Source organism: Toxotes jaculatrix, chromosome 9, assembly GCF_017976425.1.
Source record: "Toxotes jaculatrix isolate fToxJac2 chromosome 9, fToxJac2.pri, whole genome shotgun sequence".
Classification (NCBI taxonomy): domain Eukaryota; kingdom Metazoa; phylum Chordata; class Actinopteri; family Toxotidae; genus Toxotes; species Toxotes jaculatrix.
The window spans coordinates 914,531-928,637 of NC_054402.1; the positions used below are offsets into that span (position 1 = coordinate 914,531).

The 14,107-nt window shown below is 41.9% G+C and overlaps 1 protein-coding gene across 2 annotated transcripts in view; it reads left to right on the forward strand.

The window, feature by feature from the left end:
* The first annotated feature begins 5,294 nt into the window (after positions 1–5,294).
* The window catches only part of LOC121187078 (spectrin beta chain, non-erythrocytic 4-like), a 48,351-nt gene continuing 39,538 nt past the window's right edge, over positions 5,295–14,107 (forward strand). For both annotated transcript variants that reach the window (XM_041046172.1, XM_041046173.1), the window contains exons 1-10: positions 5,295–5,439; positions 5,765–5,916; positions 6,436–6,609; positions 10,604–10,695; positions 10,827–10,907; positions 11,292–11,407; positions 11,603–11,715; positions 12,183–12,370; positions 13,380–13,497; positions 13,678–13,836. In XM_041046172.1, the coding sequence (XP_040902106.1) occupies positions 5,295–5,439; positions 5,765–5,916; positions 6,436–6,609; positions 10,604–10,695; positions 10,827–10,907; positions 11,292–11,407; positions 11,603–11,715; positions 12,183–12,370; positions 13,380–13,497; positions 13,678–13,836 (1,338 nt within the window). The remainder of the gene's footprint in view (positions 5,440–5,764; positions 5,917–6,435; positions 6,610–10,603; positions 10,696–10,826; positions 10,908–11,291; positions 11,408–11,602; positions 11,716–12,182; positions 12,371–13,379; positions 13,498–13,677; positions 13,837–14,107) is intronic.

Here is a 14,107-nt window from a genome sequence, read left to right on the forward strand (position 1 = left end):
GACCAAAACACAAGTTGTGGAGACCAGACAGAGAGGATGAGAGGTGAGGACAGAGGGAGGAGTGGGAATAGAAGGAGAGGACAATTTAAAAAGTGTGAAGGATAATAAAAGGAGAGAGCAGTGAGGAGGGGGACTGGCGCTTTCACTACACCGCTGGTGTTACAGTGATTTATTGTGGTTAGCAACAGCATAGCTGAGGGGCGGGGGCAATAATAACACTGAGTGGTTTGGAGGAGAAACCATAACGACTGACATTTACACACACACACACACACACACACACACTAACCTCTGATGTATAAAGACTAGATGGTCAACTTAGTAACTTTAAAAATAGTCGAGACATTAATGGATAATGAGAATCATTCGTTGCAGCCCTAATACCTGTGAAGTCCTCCTGTGTGAGAGAAAGGTTCATGCTTCTGTATATTAACAATGTTGTTAATAATACCACACGGGAACATGAATAGAATACGTAGTTATGTGCAAGAAAAGAAGTCGTCTCTTACAACTGTGTCACTAAGACAGGTAAGACTCTGGCTTCTGAAACATCTGAACAAGTAGTAGCAGCACATTCAAACCACCTGGGGAGGAAAACAAACATGGCCACCCTGAATATAGAACATGTCTTTTTAGATGCTGTCCTATAAACCATGATGAGGTTAGGGTTCGAGTCCACCAGGAGAAAAGAACCGGTTCCTCAGATGATCTAGATTCGGTCCTAAAAGTGATAGATGAGAAAATATCTCTGGTGCCTGCTGAGCTGTCTTACCTGGAGTGGGATGGTCACTCAGAGACATGACAATGTTTTCGTTGGATTTTTCTGTTTTCTTTTTTTAAATCAATAAAGTTTGAGGTTCTGCTATCACTTCGGACTAACTACCCGGATCATTCTCTGGTTTAGTGCTGCAACTTGTGGTTATTGATTGATCTTCAGAATATTTTCCCAGTTAATCAAATATTTGTTCTGTCTGTATAATGTCAGTGATGATTTCCCACATACATTTTATGTGGGATGTTGAAGAGCTCACACACACACACACACACACACACACACACACACACACACACACACACACACACACACACACACACACACACACACACAGTGCTCCATGGAGAGATCAGAGAGGCTGCTGCTGTTTAAATGTTTGATCCTGTAGCAGCAGACTCTGTATCCTGGATCGGCTGAATCATGTGAACTCTCTCATCCTGTGGAGTTCAACAGGACAAACCTCAGAACCAGAACCAGCTGTTATTTAGCACTAAGATTATCTTTGTTTGTTTCCTTTAAATGCCACAAAGATAAGATATTACATAATATGATTACAGCAAAATGAATGGATCTGAGCAGAAACAGGACACTGCACTGTGTCATCATTATAAATGAACAGTATTCACAGATCAGATTTACTGAAATGTCTCATATTTATGAGCAGTATAAATGGATTAGGTCAAATGAAAGCATCCAGCAGCAGATTTACTCCCGTCACCTGCACTTTGGTGCAGTTTTACGGTTTTAGGTGTTGGTTACTGACTTCACATACTGGATGCTGATGGGGCAGCAGCATTACTCAGCACTTTATTTGTGACAGTGTAGTCAAGAAGCTGTGCTGGAAAAACTTTGAAAAGCAAGTCAGATGAGACGCAGATCATTCTGTATGTTTCCACTGTTTTTTACAACCTTTCTGGAAGTGAGTTGTGCCTACAGTTTATTTGGAATCGTAAATATTTAGAGCCGGTGGAAGATGATTACCCTTTAAAGGTTATACACATACACTTAATTTACCTTAATACAGCCTGGCTATCAGCAGGAGCGTCCCCCATATGAGCCAGGTTCTGGGGTCAGGCTCTGGGTCTCTGCAAAGCACTTTGAGACAATTTGGATTGTGGAAGGAGCTGTATAAATAAAATTGAACTGAACTGAACATGCAGTACAGCATTTTGTCAGTTGTACGTATTCTGGATTCACTGAAGCACAAAAAGGAGCAGATACCTGAGACTTTCCTCAGGCTGTGCTCGTTCTCTGGAGGCAAATCAAGAAACATCTCACTGCTGCTGTTACTTATAGAGAAGAAAATGGATAGCCAGGAGTGTGTGTGTGTGTGTGTGCGTGTGTGCTTTATCACCTTTATTCTAAAAATCAGACTCAGCTGTTGAGGACTCAGCCTCGGGCAAGACAGTCGGCGTTATGTCTGACAGTGGCACACATCAGATACACATGAGAGCAGCTGATTGATTGAGAGACACCAGGTGGTTGAGGTTAGGCGAAGGATCGCGGCAAGGACAGCAGAGGACACACACACACTCACACACACACACACACACAGTGTGTTGACTGACATGGCAGCGTAGCAGTTTGACTGATGTGGACTTGCTGTTGTGGTTCTCCTCTGTAATCCAGTGATGGATTTTGACACATGTTTAAGTTTGTTGATATTATCACTTCTAACCATGGTATACATATCTTATACTGTCTGCTCTTATACTCTAGGTCTCTACTATGAGTCTGTCTCTCTGCCTCAAAGCAAAACAGTCGTTTTACTTTCTTCTGACAGCTGAGACTGTGAAACGGTTAAAAACATCACTACCTTTCTCAGACAACCTTCCCTCGTTTCACTCTCCACTTGCTCCCATCTCTCTGTGGCAGGAGTCTTTCTGTGTGAACCTTTGTTGAATTCGCGGTGTGTAATATAAGTCAGTTCAGTCTGCAGTGGGACTGTGTGCAACCAACCTTGCTTTTGGTTCTCACGCGCTCTGAGGGGAATTGCTGGCGAAGGATCTTGCCACACAGGGGACAGGGGTGAAAAATGTACAAGGATTTAGGGAGGTTAAACATGGGGCTGGTTCATTTGCAACATCTGAGATCACACCATCAGCTGCCACTCATCTGAGACTTAAAGACTAAATAGACCAAGTCACTTTGAGGTATTTTCAGTACAGCTGCAAGCGCGTTTGAGAACAGTGTTTCGCTGATGTTTAAGAGGAAATGTCAGGTTCTGCTGTCAGTTCCTTAGGATCAAAGAAGAGTCACCAGCTGGCACCAACATCCAGGGATCATACAAGTACAATCACACAAGTAAAACCCTCACAGTCAAAATTAGATTTTATTACATTTAGGATATATTACCAGCAAAAAACCCATGAAGGAGTTTCATGGGGTAAAATTATTGGTGTATTAACCTACAAGCAAATTTTATGTTGTGGCTGTCCAGGTGGAGAAAATTGTAATTAGAATTAGAAGCTTCTACTGTCATCATATTAATATGACGAAATTAATATACTACTCATTAGTTTAATCTACATAAATACTCAGTAATACTGCACCAAGAGCTTCATTTCATACATTAAAATGTGACTTTAGAGTTCATTGTTATTTTTTGTTGTAATTAATTAATAGTTTGAATCATTTTTGAACATTCAGCCTCTTAAAGCTTCTCTTGGGTTTTGGACTGTTGATCAGACATTTTAATAGTTTAATATTTTTTTAATTTATATTTCTGCTCTTGGACAATATGACATTGTTTATTGTTTATCTTTCCAGGGAGAACAGCTAAGTGCATGTGCACAAGCACCCCCCCCCCTCTGTGTCTTGCAGGGCATGCTGACATTTACTCGATATGGCGATGTTGTTTTCCAGTGCTTTAGGTATAGTGACAACTATGAGCTTGGACTTTTGTTGTGGTGGAGAGAGAGGAAGAGGGGGTGGGATGAGGGCAGGACAAAGAGGTTTACAGCTAAAACACTGGGGCAGAAAATGAATGAGAAACCCTTAGACTCCTTGCAGCAGCCTCTATCACACTTTCACTTCTAATCTTTTACTTGAAACATCAATCAATCAATCAGTCAATCACAAACTCATAGTCATGAAAATTTTTCCAGTTTTAATGAATGTAAATCTGTAACATAAGCACACAACATCCTGGGCGCAGTTTAATTATTTTCACATGAAATCTTGTTTATTCTGTGACTTGTTCACTGGTGCATTTGTCTTATTAATATGTTTAATTGATATCCATTTTGTGTGTCAGTGTGTGTGTGTGAGGTGGGGACTGGGGAGAGATGGGGGTGGGAGAGGGAAAGAGGGAAGAACATTTTTCATTGTGTGTTATCTTACAAGGCGTTTCAAGGACAGGGGCTTCAGTGGCTGCAGAGGACGAGTGATGGTTGAAAGGTGGCTGTTAAGGTTTTCAGCCATCATAGTGAACAAAATATCCATAAAGAACATCTCAAACCGCACCGTGGCTTTTTAGTAACAAGAATCCATCACTCTCATTTGCAAACTATGGGGTCCGTCTGCACACAGATGAAGCAGCTGCAGTCTGCAGTCAATCGGCACGATGTCTGCCCGAGAGTGAAAAAGTGACCTTTGAAAATAAAGTTCGTATTTGCTGCGAGGCTTTTCTAGAGACAAAGGAGTTTAAATTTTCACCCAGTCTGCTGATTTTTATGTCCCCTCTGAATTTTCTCGTGGATACTTGAAACAGAAGCGAGATTTGAGTGCCGCGAGCATATTCTTTACACCAGGTGAATCCATCCTCTCTGTTTGGATTTTATTTTTATTACGTTTTAACAGAAATCTGTTACCGCTGTCAAACAGCTCTATCAGCTCTGCAAGTCAATGCAACTGAAAATGATGAATATCAGAATATTGAGCACATTTTGTACATTTTTTCATAACTATACTCAGGTTTTCAACGTTTCCATTTCTCATCTCTCAGCCTGTGTCCTGTGTCCACCCTGTGCAATTTCTTTAGAAGTTATTTTTATCGTCTGGTTTTAAGCTGTCAATGGAAGATGGAAGATGAGAGAGCCAAATCATTTTTACTCTGTCTCCCACCATCAGAGAGAATCAGCAGAGAGATTTTATTTTAAGCTTGTTTGTTGTAAAATGCTCTGATTCCAAGGACAGGTACTGCATCATTCAAGAACACAAAGGAACGGTCACGTACTCCTGAGCGTGGTTTTTTCTGTGAGTCATATTATTTGTGCATTTTGTTTCTCCATTAAATTGGTAATGTTGCAGCATTTGGTTTGCGTTTGGTTTCTCCCTCAGTGAAGCGTCAGTATGAATTTGCTCCAGTGAACTTGTGTGGCTAAGTAAAGGTTAGAAGGTGTCTGAAGAGGTGTGAGAAGTCGCTAAGAGTTTAATTAGGAAGTGGGAACAGCCTTTCACCTGTGGGTGGACAAGAACACAGCAATGACACCTGTCCTCCTCACCACCCCCTTTTTTTTTGCTCTTTATAAATTTGGTGTCTTTGACTTCGTTTATGTATTTCAGGGCGTCGGGCGCGATGGCTAATGCCTCCCCAGACCTGGACAACGCGGAAGCCCAGCGCCAGCTCAACAACAACAACCGACCAATCAGCTCGGGGTTCTGGGAGACCGAGTGTACCAGCTCCAAGCTGTTTGAGTGCTCCCGCATCAAGGCCCTGGCAGGTCAGAGGTCACACGCAGATCAACACACAAGTGTACTCACATCCCTACAGGCAAACACACTTCAAACACACCTGCATCACCACTAAATCCTCCTCCCCCAAAACACAGAATTCAGATCTTATATTTTAAAGTCTCATCACTTAACACAAGATAAAGCTGTAAACACAATTTGATTCAGTGATAGTGCTAGCTAATGCTGTTTAGGATAATATTTGATTTAATGTCCTCACAGTCTAAGAGAAAGCAGAGGGTTTTATCAGGAACCAGATTGTTCTTCCTTGTCTCCTTCCTTTCGATGTAAAGTTGGTTCCTTTATTTGTCTCAGATGAACGAGATGCGGTGCAGAAGAAGACTTTTACTAAGTGGGTTAACTCCCATCTGGCCAGGGTGTCCTGTCGCATATCTGACCTCTACAACGACCTGAGAGATGGATACATGCTCACCAGACTGCTGGAGGTCCTCAGCGGAGAGCTGCTGGTGGGAGAACTCACGCAAACACATGCACATAATGTCAAAATGGGCCTTGCATCAGTTTTGTAGTTTCTCTTAACTGATCCTTCATAGAACATTAAGTGCTGTAGAGTTAAAGGTGGTGTATGTGGCCTTCATCGACATCAATAAGTAAATTAGACATGAGTAAAGCTACTCAAGAGCCACCTAGTTAGCTGCTGCTTCACAGAGAGGTTTGTATGTTACAGTTATTTTTGAATCTTTAGTTTGTTTCAGATTCTTAACGTCTTGCAGGCGTAAACACCAGAGGAGACGTGGAACTAAACGTTCTGATTTGGTTCTTACAGTTTATTTCCTCCTGCATTTCACTGAGGAGGATGAATGTAGGAAATTACTTCCAGCAGTTCTAAAAGCTTTACCTCAAATCCTGTTTACTCTTTTTTTATAGTAAAATCTAATGTGATGGCTGCATGTGTTTTTTAAAATTATTTCATAACAAGGGCTCTGATATCAAAAGCAGTAATTCATCCCTCTGTCTTCCCCTAGCCAAGGCCTACTCGTGGTCGTATGCGAATCCACTGCCTGGAAAATGTTGACAAAGCCCTGCAGTTCCTTAAAGAACAAAGAGTTCACCTGGAAAATGTTGGTTCCCATGACATTGTGGATGGAAACCACCGCCTCACCCTGGGCCTTATCTGGACCATAATCCTGCGCTTCCAGGTAGACACAAACACATGGTTGTCTGACATTTTATCTTTCGTTCAGCAAAGTCGTGGTTCGGTTTGGGAGATGTCTCTTGGAGTGTAACATCTCGTGTAGTGATGGTGAGCGAATATTTTTCCTTTGAAAACTAGCAGAAAGTGATTTGGGTTTTCTGAAGCATGAAGGAAACACGACTTTTGAAATCAGTTTTCAGTATCAACCTTTAGGAAAATGTGATTTTAATAATTAGTAAATAATCCTTAAGATTGGTTGATTTGGTGAGACCTGTTGTTGGTGCCGTAACAGCAAGTGAGGCTTAATACTACAGCTCATACTTAACCGAGAAGCTTCTTTGTCTTGTCAGAAATACAACAGAAGAGCCGTTTACAGTGCAGCCAAACAAAGGCACGTTGAAGTCAGTCAAAAATAAAAGTGCAGCATGTTTCGCACGGCCGTCACCGTGGCTGGTCGTTGTTGCTGCGTTAATCTGTGCTGTATGTAAAACTGACTCACTGAGAAACAATGCCAAAAATGTCTGTGTTTTGTTTACGTTTGTAGATGCATTTTTGATGAATGATCACAGTCAGTGCTAACCATGGACACAAATTCATTGTGTTTCTCATGATTACTTCACAATAAAAGCCATGTTTGAATCCAGCATCAGGTAGACTATGGTAGTCTGCACAACTAACAAAAAAAACACAAACATAGTGTCAGTTTGATTTCATGAAAACCTTAAGGATTATAATTATGTTCTGATATTAGCAGAGTCACATGAGCGGCAGGACGCCATAATCAGCAGTGGCTTCATTTAAGATGAGCTGCCAGCGGTTCTGTCTGGGGGAGGTTGTTACAGCTGCAGCATCATCAGTGTGCGACGGCGACAGCAGTGTTTGTTGGATAAAGCCTGAATGTCACACAGGACACACACTAACACACACACACACAAACATACCCACACTGCACTCGCTCTCTTACATATACACTCCATCTATCTATCTATCAAACCAGCTAACTATGTATCTAAATGTGTATATCTGATATACACACACCATCACACACATACACTCACTCATACACATACACAAGTTTCTGGGGCTCAGCAGCAGGGACACAGGAGCAGTCTCTGCCATGTAAGTACAGCAGAAGCCCACGGCTCCTCTTTATTACGCTTCAGTGCTACAGTGCGGCCTCGGCACGAAATGCTTGTTTAGCATTATCCAGACCCTTCTGTAACATTCACAGTGCACCGTCGCCGAGTAGCTGTCTCTTGAGACTTAGTGTTGTCATGCTTGGGCTGGCTACCTACCACAAAGCACATTTAACTGCACTGCTATCAGAATTAGCTCGTAGTGTGTTAAGCAAGCTGCAAGCCAGGCTAGTACGGCAAAGAGGATGGATGTTGTGTGTGTGCAATATGGCGAACAGGTCTCACAATTTCAGAGTAAATGTTGAAAAGACATTGTGGTGTTCACTGCTGAAAGCTACTTCATGACGAACCCTAAAATCACACGGTGCATCGAGTTATCTGTGTTTTTTATCCTTGCAAACTAAAGTAAAAAGTATTTAAAGTCAAGTTTCAGTGTTTAACCTGAATGACATTACTAGGTAATTAGTTCAGTCGGCTTTGTGTAGGTTTAGATTTATAAATTCCTCAGAAATATGCTCCACAGCATTGTTGTGTTTTGATTCAAGCGAAGCAGCTGTAACTGCACAGTTTAGGCTACAGTGGTGTTAGCTGTCTGCTAGCTTTGCCACCATTAGCCGTGAGCTTGGCTGTCCTCCCGCTGTCCTGCTCCCAGGAGCCACCAGTCCATGGCCTCTTCAGTTTTGCATGGAAGGAGGGCAGTGCAGGAGAGTCAGTGTTTTTCCATGTAGAAAGCAAAGCCAATAAATGGCTAATAATAAAATAGAAAATGACAAGCACCACTCTGTACAGCAAATAAAGAAATTCACATCAAAATTTAATTTGTGCACTGATCAGCTTTAGGCCAAGAAAAATTTTATTTTATAGTTTACAAGTGATCCAGGCCTGGGATATTTGCCATTATATCTTTTTTTTTTTTTTACTGTAATTATGATACCAAATCCAGAGGTATGTTTATAAGGTCAATAACTCAATTTAACTGAACATTTAAGTGCTAAGAATCATGTCAGCTGGTTGGCAGAGGATCTTTCCCTCTTGCACTTTGTCTCTCCTCAGTTCCACCTTTTCTCCTTTCCTCCCTTCCTCTGTGATGAAATGAGAGAGTTTGCTTTGCCCAGTCAGCAGGTAGGACCAAACCACTGCAGTAGCTGCACACAGGCAGGAAGAGGGAGAGAGACAGAAAGAAAGGGGGAGAGAGGGAGGAAAGAAGGGAGAGGATTGACAGGCAAAGGAAGGCAGAGGTAATCCTAATGTATTTACAGAACCATACACAAATAATAACAGGCTGTTATTATTTGCAGTGACTTCAGTTATAGTGTTGTATACGGCCTAGTGTCCTTGTGTTGTGTATAGTGTGTGTGTACATGCGTGTGCTTACTTAACACACTGCCAGCTCACTTGCTGTTTACAGTGAGTCTGGTTTAGCTTTACTGTGTATTTGACAGAATATATAGATTCAGATTTTTGCTGAACACACATGACATTTCACTCTTGACATGGTTAACATGTAGATTGTGTATTTCCGACACATTGTCTTTGTGTGTCACTATTTTGTCTTTTCTTGCCCTTTTTCCTTTTGTTACTGTGAAGCATGAACACTGTTGGCCGACACACTTTACATCACAACAGACAAATCATGGAAATTACGATGAATCGTGGATTAAATATTTTAAATATTTCCTATTTAGAACAAGTTTTCTGTCAATACGTCATTTATCATTTAAAGTATTGGATTTCATCTTTTTTTTCATATTCCAACCTTTCCAGCAGTTGATGCAGTGTTTGGATACAGATGATGTCTCTGCTGCTGCGTGTGTGTTAGAATAAGCACGCGTGCAGCGCTGTGCCTAACGACATGGGTAGCATCTGATTCGTGAGTGTCAGGTCCCCAATTATCTTGGATCATGTCACTGTGATGTGATTGCTTGAATAGCTGTCACTGTCACCTGTCATCAGGCGCTGTAATGGCTCCACTCTTCTTTGCACTGAAATTCTCAGCTCTCACTGCTCTTGTCTCGTTTTGCTGTTAATTCCCTCTCACTGTTTGTAGCAGTGCTCTCACAGACCTTTTCTGTAGGCTGACCTCTCAGTCGCCGTCCAGCTCTGTCTTCTCTTGTTGTTTTTTCTCTGAGCGATCCACATAGGGCTGCTGCTACTGTTGTTCTTGTGAATGGCTCTTTACCAAGTCATAGCAACAACTGAGCCAATCAGAGCCTTTAATGGGCAGGACTGAAACTGGTGACATTGCCAGACGTTGTCCCATGGATACTGTCAACACTTTAATCACTGATCTGATTACTGCTTATGTTCTACAGCTGTTCAATAAATACAGATTATCTGACTCAGGGTGGGAGCACAACTACAGGTAGCTAAGCTAACCTCAGTTGTTAGCCAGACGGCCTGTGTCACTCAGGCTATATCCAAACTAACTCCTTTGCTCACTCATTCTCTGCTGCATATACATTATAGACACTAGTTTACTCTTCAGTGAGAGGTAACCTCAGATAGTTTTCATACTGAGACCACTATGAAAGACCACTGTCGTTTGACTGTGGGATTGTTAGCAGGAGGAACTTCTGAGGGAATCTATGCTGCACAAGTTTCACACTACAAATGACACTAACATATAATTGTAGACAGTCAGTATAGTGCACCATGCAGTAAATAGGAAGTGATTGTGTCTGCTAAACCAGAACTAGTAGACTTGGTCTTAAATACCTGAAATGTGAATGCATGTTCCTGTAAAGGCCCAGTGCATAAAACTTTATGTGCTGTATTTGGTCTGTGAGTCGGAAGGTGTAGGGTCTGTGCTGCATTGTCTCTCCCACAAAGGCTGAACTGTTGCTTTCCCGTGTTCGTGTTTAGATCCAGGTGATCAAAATAGAGACAGAGGACAACAGAGAAACTCGTTCTGCCAAGGATGCCCTACTCCTCTGGTGCCAGATGAAGACCGCAGGGTGAGCAGTGAAATAAATAAACAGGACTGTCACCAGTGTTTATATAATGTACCACGTTGGTATCTTAGCGTTTGGATGTTGGTTCCCCTTGGTTTAAATTTGAAGATACAAAAGATTTCTCCATGATCCAGGTACCCTGAGGTCAACATCCAGAACTTCACCACCTGCTGGAGAGACGGCCTGGCCTTCAATGCCCTCATACACAGACACAGGTAACTAGTACCGGTATTTCTAACACAACAATCATGTTTAAATTTGGGAAATTCGTTTTACATGATGACAGCATTAGATAGAAAATAGTGGGGAAATTTGCAATGCCTTTGTGTTTTGGGCTTTTTAATTTACACCAGACGTTGTTATATTTTTCAGTATTCCAGGAAATTTTTAATGTTAGGATTCTGACGTAAAATCAAATAATAATAATAATAAGACCTAAAACAGCTGCAATGACAAAAGCAAAATGCATACTCATGCATTTAGATGAGCAGGCAAAGATAGAGGAGAAGACACGCGGCAGGTTTGACTGGATATTGCAGTTGCAGGGTTAGAGACACACAAACATGGCAAAGTCTGTTTCATCATCTTGCACCTTCCAGACCTGACCTGATAGAGTTCCACAAGCTGACTCGGTCCAATGCAACGCATAACCTCCAGCAAGCCTTCAACATCGCAGAGCAGCACCTGGGCCTCACCAAACTCCTGGACCCAGAGGGTTAGAATGTTTAACTGGTTTTGGGTTAATGTCAGTGAAACCACGTTACATACACAAATATCCAGAATAGTGGGATAAAAGTGATTTTTTTTTTCTTTTGCTCACCAAGATAAATAGTTCCTCAGTGGCTCCACCTAAAGTTTAGCAGATATTAACTCCTCTGCTCTCTGCCTCCATCACCTTCCTCCGGTACAGATGTGAACACAGAGAACCCAGATGAAAAGTCCATCATCACCTATGTGGTCTCCTACTACCACTACTTCTCCAAGATGAAGGCTCTTATTGTGGAGGGCAAGAGGGTTGGCAAGGTAATAAATACACTCATCTGCAGATATGAGGTACATATAAGCTGCCATTCAAGTCAAAGTCAAAGTCAACTTTATTGTCAAAACCATATGTACAGGTCATACACAGGTTTTGAAATTGCAGTGCTCCCTAGGCCCACAGTGTTACAGTAAAAGATAAATAATTAAAGACAGTATAAACATAAATAAACAAACAGTATAAACACACAGTTCCATCAACAATACACAACAGTATAAACAGTATAAACATATCTCAGTAGTTGAGAAGAAAGGACCTTTGAAAGTTGAAGTACCAGTAGTATTATCAAGCTAAAACACAGGTTACAATCATCAAAATGTGCCAGCTTAAAGAAACGAGAAAGCTTTCTCTCACTGTGTCTTAAACTCTGTATCCCATTCTACCTCCTCTCCCAACCTCTCTCTCTCTCTCTCTCTCTCTCTCTCTCTCTCTCTCTCTCTCTCTCTCTCAGGTACTAGACAGCTGTATTGAGGCAGAGAAAATCATCAACCGCTATGACGCTCTGGCGTCAGACCTGCTGGACTGGATTGAAAAGACCATCGGCGTCATCAGCAACCAGAAGTTTGCCAACTCACTGACCGGAGTTCAGCAGCAGCTACAGGCCTTCACCACCTACTGCACCATAGAGAAACCGATCAAGTACGTTTTTTTTTTAATGTCACACACACATCACCTGCACACACTAATGTAAGTATGGCCTCACACATGCATATGTTCTCATGCATACCCCATATTGAAGATCATTCATTTCATTGGTAACTTTGCTGATGTGACTGACGCGTCTTTTCAGTATGTTATGTATTGCTGAAACAGTCAGTTAATCCATAAGCCCACATTGTACATAGAAGATGTTATCTGCAATAATTTCATTGGTGGATTAATCACGTCCAACTTCTCAAATGTGAGAATCTTTCTTCACTAATAGAAAAAGATAAGATAATTAACAAACATATTGTTCTAAATTAAGAGTTGTTTATAGAAATATATGCAGCCACAGCACCTGAGTAATTGTCAGCCATGTTTATTCCCAGAGAACTACTGTACATGATTCAGAAAAGCCCCTGGGATTGGTTTGAATCCTCAGCTGTCCTATCAAAGTTTTCTGTTCTTACTTTTTTAATTTGTCAGGTACAACTGTTATTAATAAAGCTAAGTTTTACTGGGAGTGAAAAAGCAAGTGTGGGATCTGATCATGTCTTGTGTTTGCAGGCAGGCGTGAAACACACTCAAAGACAAAGCCGCTGAGCCTGGAGCTTTTTGTCCAGCATCATTAGGATCAGCATAACAAACAGCCCAGTGCTACACTCATGGCTCCACAGGCATTGGGAGCACAGTGGCAGCTATGATGATACCCACACACACAAATGTGCACAGACTATGAGACAATATGTCTTGTTACACTTTGGGTTATTGTTCAGTTGACTTGCTAATAAAAAAAAAAAAAAGCTAAAAAGTGAGTCAGACGGGCTTTAATGACAACGTAACGCTGGCCATTTACAAGGTATGAGGGATTTTGTGGCCTAAGGTTGAAGGAGACGAGTTGTACTGGACATTTACAGTGTGTCCCACACAGGAGGGGACTGTGGAAAGAGAAGAGGTCATATTGTGGAACAGTGTTCCCAACTAAAGTTTTTTGTTCCTCGCTCAGGTTTCAGGAGAAGGGGAATCTTGAGGTCCTTCTCTTCACTATCCAAAGCAAACTCAGAGCCAACAACCAGAAACCCTATGTGCCTCATGATGGGAAGCTCATCTCAGACATCAACAAGGTCAGACATCCACAGCTGTTTTTATTTTACGTACAGTATTTCACTGTTCAAGTTCCTGATTAATGAAAAGGTCACTATCACTTTAAACGAGGGAGAGAAACTGCAGTCACCTTACACTGACCCCTGACTCCTGAACGAGTTATATTTTCCATTGTTTTTTTCCTGTCGTTTTCTATCCAGGCCTGGGAGAGGTTGGAGAAGGCGGAGCATGAAAGGGGTGTGGCTCTGCGTAAGGAGCTGATTCGTCAGGAGAAGCTGGAGTTGCTGGCTCAGCGCTTTGACCACAAAACCACAATGAGACAAGCCTGGCTCAATGAAAACCAGAGACTTGTGTCACAGGTAGGGATCTCAGATGGAGGTGGGTGGAGCAGGACTGGACCAAAACTCTGAAACTTTTGATATGATGTATGTTTAGCACGTTGGGGGTTGCAGATTGTTCTTTTGACTGCGAGATGTGTGGTTTAACTGAGCACTTCCTGTTCCCTTTACACTACGAATCCTGAATCCAGTGTGTAATCTTCATCAGTCCAGTCCTCTTTAGCCCCGCCCCCCCGACACACGTTTCTCCCTGCTCTTTCCTCGGCCACACCCCTTACATTTTTTCCTTTTG